Source organism: Molothrus aeneus, chromosome 4 (genome assembly GCF_037042795.1).
Source record: "Molothrus aeneus isolate 106 chromosome 4, BPBGC_Maene_1.0, whole genome shotgun sequence".
Classification (NCBI taxonomy): Eukaryota; Metazoa; Chordata; class Aves; order Passeriformes; family Icteridae; genus Molothrus; species Molothrus aeneus.
Window position 1 is genome coordinate 7,509,635 of NC_089649.1, and position 18,397 is coordinate 7,528,031.

The 18,397-nt window shown below is 42.2% G+C and overlaps 1 protein-coding gene across 1 annotated transcript in view; it reads left to right on the plus strand.

Annotated features, from left to right (window-relative positions):
- The window catches only part of AFG2A (AFG2 AAA ATPase homolog A), a 161,396-nt gene extending 144,327 nt beyond the window's left edge, over positions 1-17,069 (plus strand). The window contains 1 exon segment of the mRNA XM_066547909.1: positions 16,744-17,069. Coding sequence (XP_066404006.1) covers positions 16,744-16,920 — 177 coding nt within the window. The 3' untranslated portion in view covers positions 16,921-17,069.
- Positions 17,070-18,397: the final 1,328 nt, after the last annotated feature.

The following is an 18,397-nucleotide window of genomic DNA, read 5'->3' on the forward strand; positions in this document are numbered from 1 at the left end:
CAGCTGAAGAGCACACAAGAAGTCCTGAGTTGCAAACTCTGTACCCTGCATGTGTGAGTGGGAGGGTAAGAGTTGTGCCTGGCAGGAGAAAAACTGTTTTCACACTGCCATTTCAATATACATGAAAAGTTTCAACCTCTACTCATATATTTGCTCTGGTTTTATCTGATTTACCTTTAAAGCCATCCCAAATCTCTGAGTTGTTGTTCCTCTGTACTTGTAGCCTAAACAGGCTTTCTCTTAGCCACCATGGCAATTCCTCTGTCACTGAAAGAGGCTGTTTCATAGCTCTGGTATCTCAGGCTGGGAAATTTTCTTTTGGGTACAGCTCACACAGGCTTTCCATGTCCTGCAATCCCTGTGATTTTCCTGATTTTTGTCTTCTTTCACAGACTAAAGAAAGTACAAGTTTTCAGTGGGAAATGATTGGGAGATTAGAGAGAAGAAGTTGGCTCCAATCCAAAGGGTGGTGAGATATATTAGCACAGTTTGTAAGATAAAGCCAAATCTCTATTCTCTGTTACCTTGTGAGACTCCACCCTAGGGCTAAATGCAGCCACAGACGAATGCTCTTGTACTTCTGAGGGCATGTCAGTGTGAGGAAGTTATCCTGGAATGAGATAGGCTGTGAATGTAAATGCAGTAGCTGTTCCAGCCTCACATCCTGTGGAGACAAGGCCTTGGTGAAGTGACTAAAAGCAGTGGAAGGACTCCAGTGGCAGCTGAGGATGCTGAGCCCCCACTGCATTCCCCCTCAGCAGCCAGCCCTGCAGGCAGAGGATGGGCTGGACACCATCTCCCAGGCCTTTTTTTTTCCAGTAGGAATACAAGATCGAACCATCTTTGCAATGGCTGCTTTTCCTGTCATTGTGGAAATCAGATTTATTGCTCATGTTATCAACTGTCAGAATGAGGTGGATGAGGTGATGGCCAGCAGTGTTACTATAGGTGTCTTGTGAGCACAAAACATAGTTTAACACTTGCTGTCAAGGGGAATATTTTATCTCTGCCTTCTCTTACTGGTTTTTGTCATTCCTACAGATTATCACTCTGGCTTTGATTGTCTCTGTGGGTATCTAGGGTCTCTTAGTGTGTGTTTGTAGTGCTGGAGAGATTGGTGTGTGCACACGCTCTTCCTGTGGTACTCTGGGAGTTAAAACTCAGCTTTTTTAATGCTTCAGAGGTTGCTACACACCAGTTTTTAGACCTGTGTGGTGTGTTTCAGTTGTTACCTATCCTTTATGGTCTGCTGGAAATGAGTGTTTATTTTTGAAGTGCCTTTTCCCAGACTAAATAGAGCATTAATTAGTGCGTGAGAGGAACAGGGTGCATTATTCCACCGCAGCTTTCCATCGCGTCGAGAGCTCGTTACCAGATGTAGAGATCATAAACAAACACACATGGCTGCTGCATGTAAATCTTCTGCAGGAGAAATTACTGCTGATCCCTCCTGATTACATCACTTAGTCTTCCAGCTCATTAATACACTTTTGACCATGGAGACCATTTAGGTGCTAATAACTCACAAAGCAATATACAGGAAAGTATTACCTTTCCATATTTGTTAAACATATTTCCATCTGGAATTCCTGTCCATGGTCTAGACTACTCTTTTTTTTTTTTTTTATAATTTTGGAAGAGTAGTTGTGGAGTCAAAATTTTAAAAATTTTCCTTCATAATTAATGTTTGCTTCTACAAGGTCTATAGCAGGATATACAAATAGTCTTCCCAAAGCCACATGAAGATGATGATACAGAAATTAATCTGAAATTACTAGGCCAAAGTCTTTGCTGGCACAATCCCCAGGGGAGTTGTGCCAGCAGGTAAGTTGGCCTAAGGATGAATAAACTTAATGAAATCTGGGAATCACTAATTTAGGACTTGATCCTGCCTGTTACTGAGGAATTAGATCCCATTGCAGTAACTCCCATGGCAGTCCCTGGGAGTTACTGCAATGGTAACTGGAATAGTCCCTGGAATCAGTCCCTGCCATGCCAGGCTTCAGTGGCTGCTCTAACTCCTCCATTGCTGATGGTCCGTGAGGTTTGGGACATGAATGAGCACTGACCCGAGGAAGGCAGCTTATCCCAGGTTATCAGCAGAGCTTGCTAGGTGGTGACAAAGGAAATTCATAACAGAGCCAAGACTGTAATCCTACATTCAGTCCCTCTCAGGGATTGTCAAATGGCTGACTCCTGTTAGGAGTGACTTTTGCCTAACTCTACCTTGGCAGGTAATGTTTCATATAGTCTGGTGGAAAAGACCTCTCCCACATTTCTCATCCCTTTCCAAACTCTCCAAGAGCACCAGCCATACACTGCCTGAGCAGCTGACCACAGCAAAATTACCTGGCAGGAATGAGTAGCCTTGTACCAGAGTTTCTTCCTATTTTCCTTTTACTGGAGACACCAATATATAAAAAATAGGTAGAAATATAAAGCACCAAAGGGATGTGACATGCTGTCATTAAACTCAACTTCTTTCTCTGACCAGAGCATGAATTTTAGCATTTGTAATTTGATTGAATCCTGCATTAAAATCTGTCTCCAATTCTGATAGCGGATGTTACCGAGTCCAAAGTTTTGCAGAGCCACTAAGTACCATCACCTTAAAGGCAAAAAAGGTCTTGTTTGTTCATGGTACTTGTCCTGCTCAATGACTTATAGCTTCCATTTAGCTTCCAATTATTAAAAGCAGATAAGGGGTTTGGAACATATTTAAGCATGTGCTTTACTTCAGTGGCGTTTGCTGACGTCAGAGGAACCCAAACCAGATGCCTGTGTGCTTTCAGGGATGCTTTCTTGAAACAAGGGGAGAGGAAAAGAGAGAAGCATCTTCTTCCCTTCTTGGCTCTCCTCTTTTCATGTGTGAGTAACACACTGTGCGCCTGGTTTTGTTTAAATCCAAGGATGGCAAACAACCACACTCTGTGAAAACTTCCTACTTCTTCCCATCCTTCTTTATGGTTTGTTTTTTTTCTTCTTGCTATTGATATTTGGGAACCTGTGGAGACAAAGTGATGTGAAACTTGGAGGTCTGACAGAGGAATTTATTCTGGCAGTGTTTGTGTGAAGCCCTGTGGTGCCATGAAATCCCCCTCAGTTCCACTGCTTACTTTGCTTTTTCAAACACAGCCATAGCTGGGCTTCATTTGCAGGGGGTCTGTCAGAAGACAGGGAGATGTATGGGAGAATCTCCCAGCTCACAGGTTGGTTGAATTGCCTCTTTTAAGGTAATAACATTCCTGAAGCTTGTTCTAATATTTTATAGCTTTTGTGAATGGCGTGGATACTTGTCACTAAATTACAGGGCTGTGAACCCAGTAAACTTGTTGGTTCTTCTGAATCAAGGGTGCTTGATGTTGAGATGAATTTGTATCCCAATAAATGGCAGTTGCACTCATCATGTACTTCAACTCTACAATAAAAGAGTGTGTGTATGGACTCATCTTTTTAAAAGGGAAATAAATGTATAGGGATTTTGTTTGTGGGTTTATGTTTTGGGGTTTTTTTTAAACAGTGAAGCATTCCCTGACAGGTTTGCAGCAGCTAAGCAAGATGTGTGTTGAATTCACATTCACATGTAAGTGTTACGTGGCTGTCCCTGCTTTGCCAGCTGCTCACTTCATGTGGTGACAGACCAAACAACTGATAAGTGACAGTGCTGAAAACAATTTTGCAGGTTTCTCAAGAAAGTGTAAAGATGAGACTTCTCCACCATCTGAGCTTAAGGGCCATGTGCATCACATCTGAAATATTCTAGACTTTGTAAAGATGAGGACAGGAATATTTTGGAACTATGAGTGTACACAGTTGGGGCACTGACAGCTGCATGTCACATCTTTTTCTCCCCACCAAAGTTTGATTTATGTGAATAGGGTTAAGCTGACCCTAACCATGAACTCTAGTGGTGATCAGAGATTTCAAACACACCCTGCTGTGTGCAAAAATGTCAGTGTGAACTCATGTTGAAGCAGTATAGACTTGATTAGGATCTCCTTTTAATCGAGAAATCATATTACAAAGTACATCTTCCCCAATAGTTCTAAGAAATGCCTTGTGGCAATTAAAGCAATTGCTTGCTCAGTAAATAATACCAGCAAGAAATCTAGCACATTTTACTGCTTTTTTCCCTTCCTAGATACATACACTGTGTTAAAGAGAAGGATCAGCAGTCCATCAATAGTACATAAATTCAGATGTCCCTTGGTGGTTGATTTAATAATCTAAGTAGTGTGTACTAGCTAAAGGAGAACTGGAAAGTAGTGTGCACACTCACTGCAACGTTGTCAGGCAGTACTTAGTTATAAATCTTGCAAAACTGAAAAAAACTCACCCTGATAAGATTACCAAAACATGACAAATGGCAGCCATAAATAGATTTTTGACTTCCTGCTCATCTCTTCTTTCTCCTGCCCTTCGCGCTCTGCTCCGGTGTAACAAAGCTGTCGGGGCTGTGCAGCTCCTCCAGGTGAAGGTCAGCTCTTGATATATTTTTGATCGTTGTGCGAAGTTCCCCTGTTAGTATGTGGTCCCCTTTTTAACCTCTTTGCAGATTCCCCCGATTATCCCAAATCACTTTCACATGGAGCTGAGGTTAAGCTTTATTTCTCTTGGCTTGTCCCTTCCGTAGCAGACACTTCGTCTTCACTTTGAAAGGACAAAGCGATGTTCAGCTGCCTGGGCCTGCGCCCAGCATTTGATTTATACATTATTTAATTTCCTTTAGAAAATTGGAAGCAGAACTTTAGGAGTGGAAGTCAGTCCTTTTCATTTGTTTAAGGATCTTTTAGGGCTAATATAATCATCGATAGTAGATGTCAGCATGATTAGGGTGACTTAAGGTAAAGCAAAGAAAATTGAATACCAGGAGAAACTCTTTCGCCGAGAAGAGGGTGCCAAGATTTATAGCCATGCACAACATCTGTGGGTTAGGAATTGGGGTATTAAAAAATGAAAACAGAAAATCACCAGGTTTTTGAGTGACACATTGAAAACACCTGCCTCCCCTGGCTGCAGGCTGGGGCAAGGAAGGCTCTCACCCTTTGCGATACATTTGCAGTCGATCCTTGGAGTGTGGGTCTCTCTGGAACTTAATTCAACCAAGGAACTAATTCTGCAGAAATTCCTCACTGAGTCCAGAGGTTTGCATTTGGGCTGACACTGCATTCACTCCTGCAATTAGGTCTGCACATGCCTCTAAGTGACCGCCAAGACAATTTGAAAATTTCTCATGCAGTGGAGTCAGGAAATTAAAAATTAACTCTGGAAAGGACATCATATAATATTTGGCAGTGTGGTTTGAGTGCTGTGTCCACTGAGGGGTGGAAAGTCCTGCTCTCACCCAAAAAAAAAAAAAAACAACTGAAAAGTTGAAATATGTCTTCCATGGGATTTTTCATGATCCACAGCTGAGGAAAATATGGAAGGGGAAAGGCCTATGGCATGCATGTGCTTATGGATACAATATGACTTACTTGTGGCCTTTAATTTAGCAAAATAGCATTTAATGAAGCAGAGTGAGAGTCCCACATTGTTTCAGGCTCCCTGGTGCTATGGCTGCTGTTCCCCACATGGTTATGTGGGGGGAGAAAGGGCTTCAGTGCTGCAGTGTTGCTGTGGTGCTGTGCCCTTCCAAGTCTCAGAGTCATCCATTTGATCTGGAAGTCACTTGATAAATGGGAGGGGCACATTGAAGCACAAGAGAGGCTTTCTCAATCACAGCCCTTTGAGCTAAAACAAGCACCTTCACCACTCTGGGCTGCTGAGAAGTACCAGTTGTGTGGTGTCATGCAAAATAAATGGAAGGAATAAAGTCCAGTTTCCCTGTGACATTTCATGCATTTAAAACTTGCTCACCCCATAAAAAACAAATGATTGATATCAAAGAATCTTCCAGATAGCATGAAAAGTATAAAATATGATACCAAGTGGGAAATGTTAAGAACATCTGCTCTTTGCAGTACTGAATAATTACAAAGCTGAGAGAAAATAGCATCTGGTTTTTGATTCAGTATGGAAAACTGTGCTTCTGTGGCAGCATCCTGGATGTGGTGTCCTCATTCTTTTGGTCACCTTTTATTGTTTTTGCAGAGGCATTAAGACTTTCTGTCTGTCCTACTATCTGTACATCTAATGTGAAATGAGTAAATACAATACACAGGGAAGTGGAAAGTTTACACTTTCTCATGCACACAGGCAATTCCTGAGCAAATCAGAACTCAGCTCTTGACAAGGATGTGGAAACAATACCAGTTGTAGATACCCACACAAAGCAGAAAGAGCAGCATCTGCTAAGGACAAAGTCAATGATACAATTAAGGTGTCCTTTTTTTTCCACCTCACAGACTCATGTCTACTTGGCACAAGCTGTTGGATGCTGTCATCCATAGAGTCCTCTGTTCCATGCAAAGTGGGCTGCTGCGTGATTCTTGAGCCTGTTAGATAGGCTGCAATGGCTTCAGGGAGAGCAGTTGTGCTTTATTGTGTCATTGTATAACTTGGCCACACAATTCAGCACTGTAAAATATTTCTGGAAGTTCAGGAGAAGGCATATGTGTGCTGCAGGCTCTAGCTAGCAAGGGGAGTGCACCCACAACACTGCAGGTAAGAGGAGCAGATGCTCTTTTCCTGTGTATTCACTCGGGCTCTGGTAGGCAAAGCAGCCCTACAGCAGGAGGCAAAAAACCTGATGGTGACTTCAGTTTGTGAGTGTCCCTCAAAGTGTGCCTCAGGAACATTTCAGGACTGTCCTGCCACTGGGTTGCATGTTTCTTAGAGGCTTTTTATGATCTTTCAGCTGTGGTCCTTAGTTGTGTTACAGTTTCTGAACTCAGTCTTGCGGTATCCTCCTTTGGACTTCATCCTCTCCTTCCTTGAACACTACTAAGCATAAATTTCCTACTTTTCTGGCCTTAAATTGTTTGAGTATCATGCTAGACTGCAACTTCTAACAAGTTAAAATGCTGTTAATATTGAAAAGCAAAGCTGCATACAACATGGAGGAAGGGGAAGGGACGGGACACTCCTCTGCTTGCCCCATGCATATTTGCAGAGATGCTGAGGGTAAATTTTGAATGTGAAGCATCTTTGTGAAGAGAAACTCAAGTGACCTGTTTTCTAAATCTTCATAGTGTTGGAAATTTGCATTACATTGTCTTACCTAGATAAGGAAGGAGGGGGAAAAAAACCCAAGAAACCAAAGGAGGTTTTTGCAATAACATGGCACAAGTGTAGAAGGAGTTTACAATTATGAAAGAGAAGAATTTGTTAAATTAGATCTATTATCCATGGAGTAAGCAGATCTGGATGACTTTCAGACATTACGTGGATTCAGTTTCCTCAGCTGGAGGAGGGAACCCAAATTTCAAGCTGTAATGTTAACAATGCAAAAGCAGACACCTCAATTGACTTTCTGTTCCATTAAAATATAACCCTTCATCAATCCTTAACTCAAGGTAATTGTTGGTACCCCACTTTTCTTGCTCCATATATTTGCATCACTCATGGTTTCTTTTCTTGCTGCAATTACTTCATTTCTTTTCTTGCACAAGCAAACCCTGCATTAAAACTTGAATAAGTTCTTTTCCAGCATTTTTTGCTTCCTCCTTTAGGAGTAATAACCATACACAAAGGCATTTGGCTGGGGCTTAATGGCATTGCTTTCTAGGTCTGCCTGTCCTCCCAGCCACACTCTGCCTCCCTGGAATACAGGCATGCAGTAGTCCTCCTCCTTGATTTTCCTGGGAAACACCAGCAGCTGGTGCCATGGGAAGCTCCAAGAGGTAAACTTAGAAACAGCTTGAAATTCCTTTAGCTTTCTGCTGGGGAAATAGATACTCCACAGGAGACATCTCACACCTTCCAGGAACTGAGAACCCAATAAATAAAGGCTAGAGAGCTTCCATTAGGGACATTATGTGTGTTCTCCCCAAATGTCTTTTCTCACCTCAACCTAGGATGTGAATGCACGTGTCACCAAGACAGTGTAACTCTTACTATTGTAGCATTTGTGTGCTTTCTGTCCAAATTGACAGAAAAACTAAGTTTCTAGGAGATTTGTCATTATTGTTAACTGAGTGAGTTTGCTTTTACTGTATTGTATTAGGATAGCTCATATGTAGGTAGCTACGGTTGCTATTTTTAACCTGCTGTGTAAGGTCCAAATCAGGACAATATTTGCCATGGCTCCAAAGACAGGATGAAAGGCAGAGTTTAAATGAACCCATAAAAAAATGGTTGTTTTTTTTTTTTGCTTTCCTTCTTTGCTAGTTGGATTCAAAAGTTTGGGGTTGTAGCTACCTTTAAATGGTGATATAATGTAATAGAAATGTGGCTGGAGCTGAAAGGAGATGAAAGACAGTTCTAGACTGGCTGTGTTCTATTGACCAAAAAATAATATTTTTAGGGAAGGGAGAGCACTTCTCCCAGTTCTTTTTGCAGAGTTGCTTTTATTTGCTTTGTTTTGATAGGAGTCTGAGGCCTCTGCTCAGTCTAAACTTGAGAAAGGAAAGGCAAGAATTATCTTCCAGTGCAAGAAATAGGAAATATGCTGAATATATCACCCAGCCTTGTAAGTGCCTCGAAATCTGAAAAGCAAGCAAGCAAATGCAGCAACTGCTTAACACCTCCACCCTGATAGGTTTCATAAGGTGGGGGCTGCCAAATCTGTTTTATACAGTTTTTTTTTTTTTCCTAGGGAGAAACTCATGACAGCCACAGCTAATGATGAAGTCTTCTAGTTTAAAATTTTTAGTTGCATAATCCAATCTCTCTTGCTGGCGGCGTTGGGCAGAATACCCTTGGCTCTGTGTCCAGGCCCTCTGCAGCACCAGCAGACTGTGAGTGAGAACACAGGATTCTCTTAATTACTTTTAATTAAAATGAGTGCGTGCACACACACACACATAGAAAGACTCTGTTTTTCTAGTGGCTTGGCTTCCTTTTCCTCATTGAAGGGAAGAAGTTAAACTTTCCCATTAAATGTTTATATAAAAATGAAATAATTCTGAGGTTAACCAGAAATGCAGCTTAATCTTGTATAGAAACACGCATGTGATTTTTTTTGGGGGGGGGGGGGTGGTTTTTTGGTTGGTTTTTTTTTTAGTTGCACAAATATAGCTGAAACTTGAAGTTGGCAGAGAGTGCTGTTTAAAAATATTTAGTCCCAGCATGTAAAAACTCGTTTTGTTACGGAATTCCTTTGTGAGAGGTGTAGCTATGCCATGTCTCTGCCAAAGTGATGGGAGCCATATCGGCGGAGCGCCTCTTGGAAAATAGCTGCCTTTTGGGCTTGTAGTTACAAAATTGAAATCGGAATTTACATGTTTTATACATTGCTTGGAAGGATACCACATCTAGTAATATTTTTTAAGAGAGTGGAAGGAAGAAAAAAAGAAAGCTTGCAGATGGAGCCGAGGCTTTGCTCTGTTAGAACATGTTGGGATGAGCAGAGGTATGTGTGATGACACTTAGCATGTACCACTGAGAGCTCTGCTTTATTCCCCTTAGCTGTCATCATGTGCTGGAGTTATGATACATACACCTAATTTTGGCTACATACCTCATCTTTCCCTTCCCTGGGCGTGTGTGAGCTTTATAGAATAGCAGGAGCTACTGATACATGTGATGCTGTCTGCTGCCCGGGAACAGCTCCTGCACAGTTTCTGGTACTGGAAGAGCAATTAAAGGCAGCATTTTGGGGTCACTCTGCCTCATTAATTGTTGCTATGATTGTCCCACATGTGCAGCTGGCCAGTTGTCTGGCTCAGCTCTTGGTTCATCTTCAGCTGATTCTGAAGCCTGGCTGAGATGATGAGAGAGCAGGAGGACTTGGTCTTTGCTGTGGCCACCGTGGAAAGGGTGAACCTTTCATGGGGAACCCCCATCCTGATCAAATCAGATGTACTCAGGCAGCAGGACAGCTTTGTGTCCCTGTGCAGCAACCTCAGGTAAGCTGTGGACACCCACACACGTGGTCACCTGTACATTAAGCCACAAAATTACACAAATAAGCCAATGGTACATTAAGTTGTGCAGACTGCTCTGAACTAAGCTCACTTACAGACATCATTAAAGCAGCTGGTTTTATTCAATTACATGTGCTTAACATTTTCTCATTAAAGGAATCAGTAATAGCAGAGATCATTTGCTCTCAGAGATACAGGATACACATAATCCTGGGTTTATGGTTTGGGATGGAAGGGACTTTAAAGATAATCTCATTCCACCCCCTTGCTATGGCCAGGGACACTTTCCACTAGATCAGGTTGCTTAAAAAGTAATAGCTGTCCTTTACATTTAAAAATTGCAAAGATGCTGCCTCATCAGTACAGACCTGCTTTAAAGTAGGCAGTCCAATGTCTGCTCATAATGAATGTCTCTTTAATGAACAAGGGAGAAAGAAGTCTATATTTTTATGAAAAATAATATCTAATTGTAGACTGTCATTGCCAAGGGTAGGAACTCACCCGCTCCAAGGCAGTGTTCCTAAATACAGAACTGTAGAGATGTAAGTGCTTTAACTTGAGGAAAACTAATAACAGTTTACAACATTCATGCTTAGAGATCAAGGACGCCTCTGTCTCACTGAGGCCCTTGTGCAGCCTGTGAGGGCCTTGCTGGGACACTTCAGCTGGGAAAATTTTAGGGAACAAAAGTCATATCCTAAACACATCCACTCCATAGGTCCCATAGTTCAGTACATGAGTCTGAGGAGTGAATGGATACTGTCTGAAAAGCATGATGCTAATACATCATTTTCTGGTTAAAACAGATTATTCACCCTTTGCAAAATGCCCAAATGTATAATTGTATCATTTTGTGGATACCTCATCCATGGAAGTGTTCAAAGCCAAGTTCTGAGCAGCCTGGTTTAGTGGAAGGTTCCCTGCCCATGGCAGAGGGGTTAGAACCAGGTAATCTTTAAAGGTCCCTTCCAACCCGAACCATTATTTGATTCTGTGATCCATCCCATTTAAATCTACACAGATCATAGAACTGAGCAGAATGAGGAGATGCACATACAGGGTGATTCTTTGTCTTTCAAACATTGGTCAAAATATATCACAAGGTGTTCAATAGTTCCATAGTATTGGAAACTTTTTCCTCTATACAGAACAAGATTTTTAGCAATCTGTAACAATTTCTCTGAGCAGACAAGAGAAAAAGCTGTTTTCTTGTCTTTCCTTGGTTTATACATAAAACAGGGGAAGGTGAAACACAAGAGAAGTACTACATTTAAGCCTTTCTGAAACACATCAAAAGCAGCTAAGACTCTCTCAGTTTATCCCATTTTAAAGAAAAAATTGTATTTGTGACATCTTAAAATAGCATTTTCATCTAGGGCAGGTCTCCCCAGCAGCTCCTGGAGCATAACTCATCCCACTTGCTGTGCTCCCCACTCCTCCCATGCCGACTTGTCGAATCCCCCCTGAGCCCATCTCAATACCCCAGCAGCAAGCTAAGGCTCTTCTTATTTTATTTCTGGATTAGTTTTCTGATGGTCTGCTGCATTGAATCGGTGAATGAAAGGGCCAGCTTAGCACCGGAGCCAGCACAAGAGCCGGGCGGGAGCCGGCAGCGGGTGGTGCCTGCACAAAGGAGAGGGGGGAAAGCGGGGCCGTGGCGTCCCACACTGAGCAGGAGTGACCTGCTGGGGGTGGCACAAACCTCGAGGTATTTTTACATCTCTGCCCAGCACTGCTTTGAGCCCCCTACAAATCCCTTGTGGGAAGTTGTGCGCTGCTGGAGCCGCGTTGAATTATTTATGTGGATTTTAAGAGTACAGTCAGCAACTTCTCCCATCTCCTCTCTGTCTACGGAGCAGCTTCTCGCTTTGGAAAGGCATCCATGCCCACCTTTTCCCTTAGTCTCAGGTGGGTCCTGAGAGCTTTCCAGCTATCCCTATTTAGTGGGGATAAGTCTTTTGCTCTCACAGGGCAGCTCCTGGTACAGGGGTAGGGCAGGAATTCGCCCGAGTGAGACACAGATGTCGAGACCCAGGGGTTATTCATGTCTTTTTCAAATGCTGTGTGTGAAGCTTTTATCCCTCCCTGGCTGAGCGGGAAAGGCGAGTCCCCAGACCTGGTCCCGGCTCCCTTTGAGGTGCCCGGCGGGCGCTCAGCCTCGCAGGTACTGCTCCGGCAGGAAGAGCCCCAATTTGTGCTATTCACAACCCGCAGGGCACTATTCTTGTTTCCAGGCTCCTAATCCCTCTCTCACACACAATCCCTTACAACTTTAACTGGCGGGGTGGAGGAGCGAGTTAAAAAGGAAGGAAAAAGGAAAATGAAACACAATGTAGGGCCCGGCAGTGGCTGCCAGTTACGGCGCACACAATCGACACCAGCTGCAGCCCAATTAAACCCGACATTCACAGGTGTTCCCAGCACACTCGGCCCTAACAAAACCACTTTCTTGAAAATACCTAAGGCTTTAACACAGAAGAGCTTTTTTTTTTTTTTTTTTTTTTTTTTAAGGTTCTTTAAAGCTATTTAGAGCACTTTAAATACAAAGAAGCTGAAAAGGACTTCGAGTCGGCTGGACAGAGTTGGTGCTTAATGCCAGAATGGGGGAGAATTGGCCCAGCTGAAGCAGCCAGTGTAACTATTGGTTTCTGGGGAAAGATGGGTCGGGCTCAGTGCTGGTCATGCAGGGAACAGTAACTGGCACCGGGTATTTTATTGTTGCTGGGAGTGGAATGGGGCAGGAGAGAACGACTAGGTGTAAATCCTTTCCTGCTGGGGGGCTCTTCGTTGTTTGTAGCATAGCTCTGGGCTGGTGTGTGGCTTTGTTTCTTACTGACCTCTGTGTGTGGGGCTCAGTCAGCAGATTTTAATTCTCCTTTCCTCCCAGGAAAGCTTGATTCTGGTGCCTTTTGCACTTTGAAGCAGAATTCTAAATTAATTGTTTATTTTCTGATCTTAAAGATCATTCCTGAGATAATAAATCCATCCTTCAAAAAAGCACTGCACTGGGTTTTTATGCATGAATTCAAAAGTATTCCCATGGTAAGAGATGACTGTAGACAGCAGATGAATGCATTGGTCAGTAAATTGCTCTGACTCCATTTGAAATGAGAATTCTGGTAAACTTTCTTTGATAATGATACTAATAATAACCAAACTAGGGGATATTCTGGCACTCTTAGATTCAACAGCTTTTTATCCCACCTGGCTGCCTCTTTACTGCTGCAGTAGCAGTAGTAACCCATGTAGTTACAGTAGGTATGGCTTGATTGCCTGGTGTGTTGCTGTTTAATCACTGCTGTCTCTGACAATCACTTCATGCCTTCATTACTGCCCTAGAGTGGGTGCTGAAAGCCACTCTGGGTTCAGATGCAGTCACAAAATATCTATTTTGTCCCTCCACACAGTGAAATGTATTTTTGCCTTTGGAACAGGACTAGGATGTTATTCCTGTTCCTCATAACACACAGAGATCCAAAAGACTGCACTTTTATTTGTCCTTTTCTTGTGTACTGAAAAGATTAAAATTATGATCCCTTAAGTATTTTTATTTGAAACTCATTAAGAATTGCCTTGCAGGTAGGTAATGCTGGTTCTTAGTATTCATTTATTGAGGTAGGCAGATACTGTTCATCCTACTAAATGCAATGGAGAAAAAATAATATCACCCAAGCTTCAAATTCACAAATAATTTGGCCTAAATTAGGTACTGTCACTTGGGAAGAGATGCTGGAGGCAGCGTGAGTAATGTTCTGACAAAAATCCTCTCAGCACAAATACAGTGATAAGAAAGGAAAGCAGCCCAGGGACAGAGCTGTGACCTGGTACAGCCCCCTCTGTGCCCTGCACAGCTTCAGGCACTCAGCAGTGAGAGCTCAGGGCAGAATTGGCCAAGGCAGCAATGGCAGGTGGGAGGAAGAATGGGCAGGTTGGGCAGGAGCAAGGTCTGAGTCATTGAGGACTCTTCAGCTGGCAAAGAATTGACTGGGAGGGAAGGAGATAAAGCTCTGTAAAATCATCGATGGTACAGGGAAGGTGAGTAGGGAAGAGCAGATGAATCACCATTCTCATAACACAGGGAATAGGAGGACTTGCTGAAATTGCCAGGTTTAATACAAACAAAAGTGCTTTATTATATAAGGATGATTGGACTGTGGCACTTGATACAGGGTGATCTTGTAGAGGCCAAAAGAAGAAGTGTTTTAAGAAAGTCACAGGAGAAGTTCATTGGGAATAGACCTGTTGCAGGGTTTCAAAGCTGGTGGTGTGGATGCAGCTTCTGGGTTTGGAGTGCTGCTAAGCCTGGAAAAAATCCGTGTCTTGCTGCAAAGGGTCTCCTTCCTCTGCTGTCAGTTACAGCCTCTTCTGTGGCCTTCCCTTTTTTCCTCAATCCACAGAAATGCCCTTCTGTTGCTCCATCTGGTAAGAAAAGTCCTAATGTGGCTGTGACAAGGAGTCTCCATGACAGACCAGTGACCTTAGGCCAATAAGGTCTGAATTCAGCAGATGAATTCACCCTCCTCTCACTGTGGCTACACCACTACTTGTGTTTGCTTTCCATGAGTGATTTAGCTTTATCAGCTAGTGAGAATGCTTGTGAGGGCTTTTTTTTTTTTAAGTTTGCATACTGAACAAAGCAAAATAATCAAACTTGCCTTGTTGAATCTCTTACCTCAGAAACCTGATCCCCTGGGTTAGCCAAGGAATGGAAACAAGTCCCTGTGACTCTGTGACCAGACACAAGGGCCTGCATTTTCAACACTGTGCTGTAACGCCTGCTGTTTATTACTCAGTAATATAGAAAAGATTTAATCCACAAAAATTCTGAGTGCAGCCAGGAAAAGGGAGAACAATAATTTATGCCTTAAATGTATGCCTTCCCTTGTCCCTTAAAAGCAGCTGAAATGCTTTTAAGAAGCCAAAAATTATGAGTTTTCTGGTGCTTCCTTATGTCTAGTGATTTTCAGCTATCACAGAACTTATGGTTCAGTATTTAAGAATAAAATTAAAACAAAAAAAATCCTTTGGAGGTGAGTTGTCATCACTCACCTCCAAAGGAGGATAGTGTTGGCAGAGCATAGAGAACAGGTGAAAGCCTCATCAGAGCTATCAGCCTATGGGTGAATTCCTCCTGAGTGTATCCATGTACAAATGAAATGGGAAGAAATAGGATTGGCAGCGGTGTTCCTTCAGTTTTGGATCTGACAGCTTGACAGTGTCTCCTTCAGCTTCTCCTTCACTTAACCAGCTGCTGACAAGTGAACACCTTGTCAGAGACAGCCTGCTTCAGCATTTCATGCTGTGGATAGATGATGGTCTCTGTGAGAAGAATAGGGCAGTCAAATCCTGCTGGGCTGCATTTGGGGATTTTTTAATAATGCCTGTAAAAACTTCTAGAGAGTCTCTTCATTTTGTGGCCTTACTGGAGTATTTATCAAGGGGAGATGGACCCCTCTTTCAAAGGCCAACACAGGTTCTGAGTCCAGAATGCTTGGGATCTGTTTTTCCATCACCAGTCTTTCCCTTGTGGAAGAATTCTGGGGTCAGTGGTAGGCAGGGAGTGCAAGGGGTGTTTGATCTGGTGCAAGTTTTTTTCTTTAAGTAGCTTAATATTCCTGTTTGAGATGGGGACGCAGTCACAATGTCTGCTTAGAGAAAAACTTGCACAGAAAAAGACCAGGGCCTCTCTGTTAACTTTCTGGGTGATGTATTACTGATCTCCACAAGAAGCTGGTGCACTAAATCTCAGCTGCACTTCCACGTTCAGCTGTCTCTGAAGTCCTGAAAAGCATTAAAATGCGGAACAGCAGTGTTTAGCTTTGGTGCTCATTAGAGCAGCACAGAACTAATAGTAATATTGTTGTAACTTGACAAAGCCATCTAAATCCATGCATGTTTTCTTGTGAAAGCTTCCTAAACATGCTGCTAAATCCCCTAAAAAGCTACTAAACGGCTTTGGCAACCATTAGCAGAGCATAAGCAAGGGAACTCCTTTCAGTAAGTGAACAAACAGAGAAAATATGCTGAATAGCCGGACAAATGTGTTTCAGTTGGCTCTTTCATTTACAGATATAAGGGAGCAGTCAATATCAATCACTGTTTTCCCTGTTGCACTGGAAATCACAATATCTCTTTTCATTCCACAAGCTCCTTTCACCACAGTAATGTGTCTTTAGAGTGACACTGGCATCAGTCTGTTTCCGCTGTCTGAAGTCCAGAGAGCTTAAAAACACATTGCAGGGTATGAGACCTTAACCTTCCTCCCCTTCCACACACCCCTCTCCTCCGAGCCTCCTTTTGGAATTAATTGTTTTTATTTCTTTCCCAGTGCAAGGCTGGGAAAGAAAAATGCCCGCAGAGCCTGGGAATATCTGCTCTTGCACTTTAGGGATGGAAATTGTATCGCCGGTGGTTGGGATTTGAATTTATCAGGTGTTGTGGGGAGTTTAACACAAGGTAATATGATTAGTAAGTTAATTTGCAGCATGCTGTAATGTGAAATTTAATGTACTGTGGTTTAAAGTTCAAGCTACATCCTGTTTTTTGAATGTCCTAATCGCCCACAACCTCATTTATTTTAAAAAAATTTAAAAGTTGGGAAAACTCTACTTGTGATTATTTGGCATTTGGAGTGATTTGATGTTCTTGGGTTCTCTTTCTTCAAGTAATAACAACAACAACAACAACAACAACAACAATAATAATAATAATAATAATAATAATAATAATAATAATAATAATGCTGTGTGGTTGGTTTTTTGTTGTTTCTTTGCAGATAACAGCAGTGTGCAGGGAAGCAGCCCTCCTAGCTCTTCAGGAAGACATCCATGCCAAATCTATCGCGGGCCGGCACTTCCGGAGCGCGCTGACAGTCGTGAGCCCGAGGATTCCCGACTTGTTAATCCAGTTTTATGCAGATTACCAGCAGCAAAGTGGACTGCACGCGCTCTGAAAGGCAAATTAATACGTTCCCCATTCACTGTGTGAATGGCACATTTCCTTTGTGAAGCTGTCAGAAGCCAAAGAGTTTTGTACTGTGAGCGAGTGGAGTGTCTGGAGTTAACTGAATGTGGAATTGCTGTAATAAAAGTTCCTGTGGAAGTTTTGCGTGTCATAGGCATTGTCCTAAACTTTAGATTTTACCATTTTAGTGATATAACCTGCCTTTTAGGGGTAGTCAGATTTCTGGTTTAAGTCAGTTTATCCATGTATCAAAAGATCAAATTCTGAAATTTGGTGGATTTGTGGCCCTAAAGAGAGAAGCAACAAATGCTATTATTGCCTTGATTTGTTCCTGCCTCAACCACAGATTGATCCCAGTGAGCAGCCTCGTTACAAAAAATGCTTACAATTATTGTGAATTTTTTGACTTATCATCTCCAGCAAAGCTGCCAAACAGGCTTTCTGAGATAAAGCCAAGGCATCCCGATTGATTACAGCCAAACATTTATCTTTAGTCTTCACTAGCTCCTTTTTAGACATGCTGGCAGGTAGGCACCTTGAAAAACTGTCCAGCCCTTCACTGACCTGAACTCACTGCCAGGTGTCAGCAAAAGATTCTTGTTGTTCCTGTTTGTTTCTATCAAAATAAATAGGAATGTTGATAAAGTAGATTAGTTAAAGCTGGCTGCTTAAAATCCATAATGAACCCTAATTAATGGATGAGAAAACCTCCTTGCAAAAACTGTTATAAATGACCACAAAATACTTCAGGGACAGATAAAATCTCCTCAGGTTGTTTCTTTGTTATATCGTCTGTTGAAACGATGACAGGTCCTTGTGGGCTCTCTGCTCTTGCACTCAGGATGAAATGCAGTTAAGCAAACTAATATTCAGTTTTTTTCCCCACAACAGAAAGGCTGAGCTTTTCTAGTCCAGACATAAGCAGTTGAGGGAAAGATAAACCAAAACCAACACAAACTTCAACAGAAAGGTAATTTCTTCACCTTGATTATGGTTTTTCTCTCTTTACTTAGTTCCAAACTGTACACATTTTGTAGCTTTTAAACAGAAATCTACTATTTTAAAACGACAGCTTTTTTTATTACTCTCATTCTAACCTATTGTTGCTGTAATTTGCGTTTAATTTTATTATTGCTGTAAAGGTTTAGAGGATGAGGAAAGAGGAGTCCTTTACTTAGTTCAGCTGATGTGTATGAGGTTTTTTTCTTTTTTTCATTGTTTGACTCTTTAGTATTCCAGCAGACAAAGGGAATTAAGAAAATTATAAAGTGGAAGAGTTGCCTTGGGGATCAAGACTGCATCTGAAACTACTTTATCCTTCTTTTCTAAATTCAACATACTCCAGCTCAGAGCTCAGGATGTGAACCATTCATCATAACCATTAAATTTTTGAGGTTTCCAGAAATTAAATGCCATACCTTTATCCCCTGGCACTTCACTCCAGTGTGTACTCTTGAAGGGAGGAA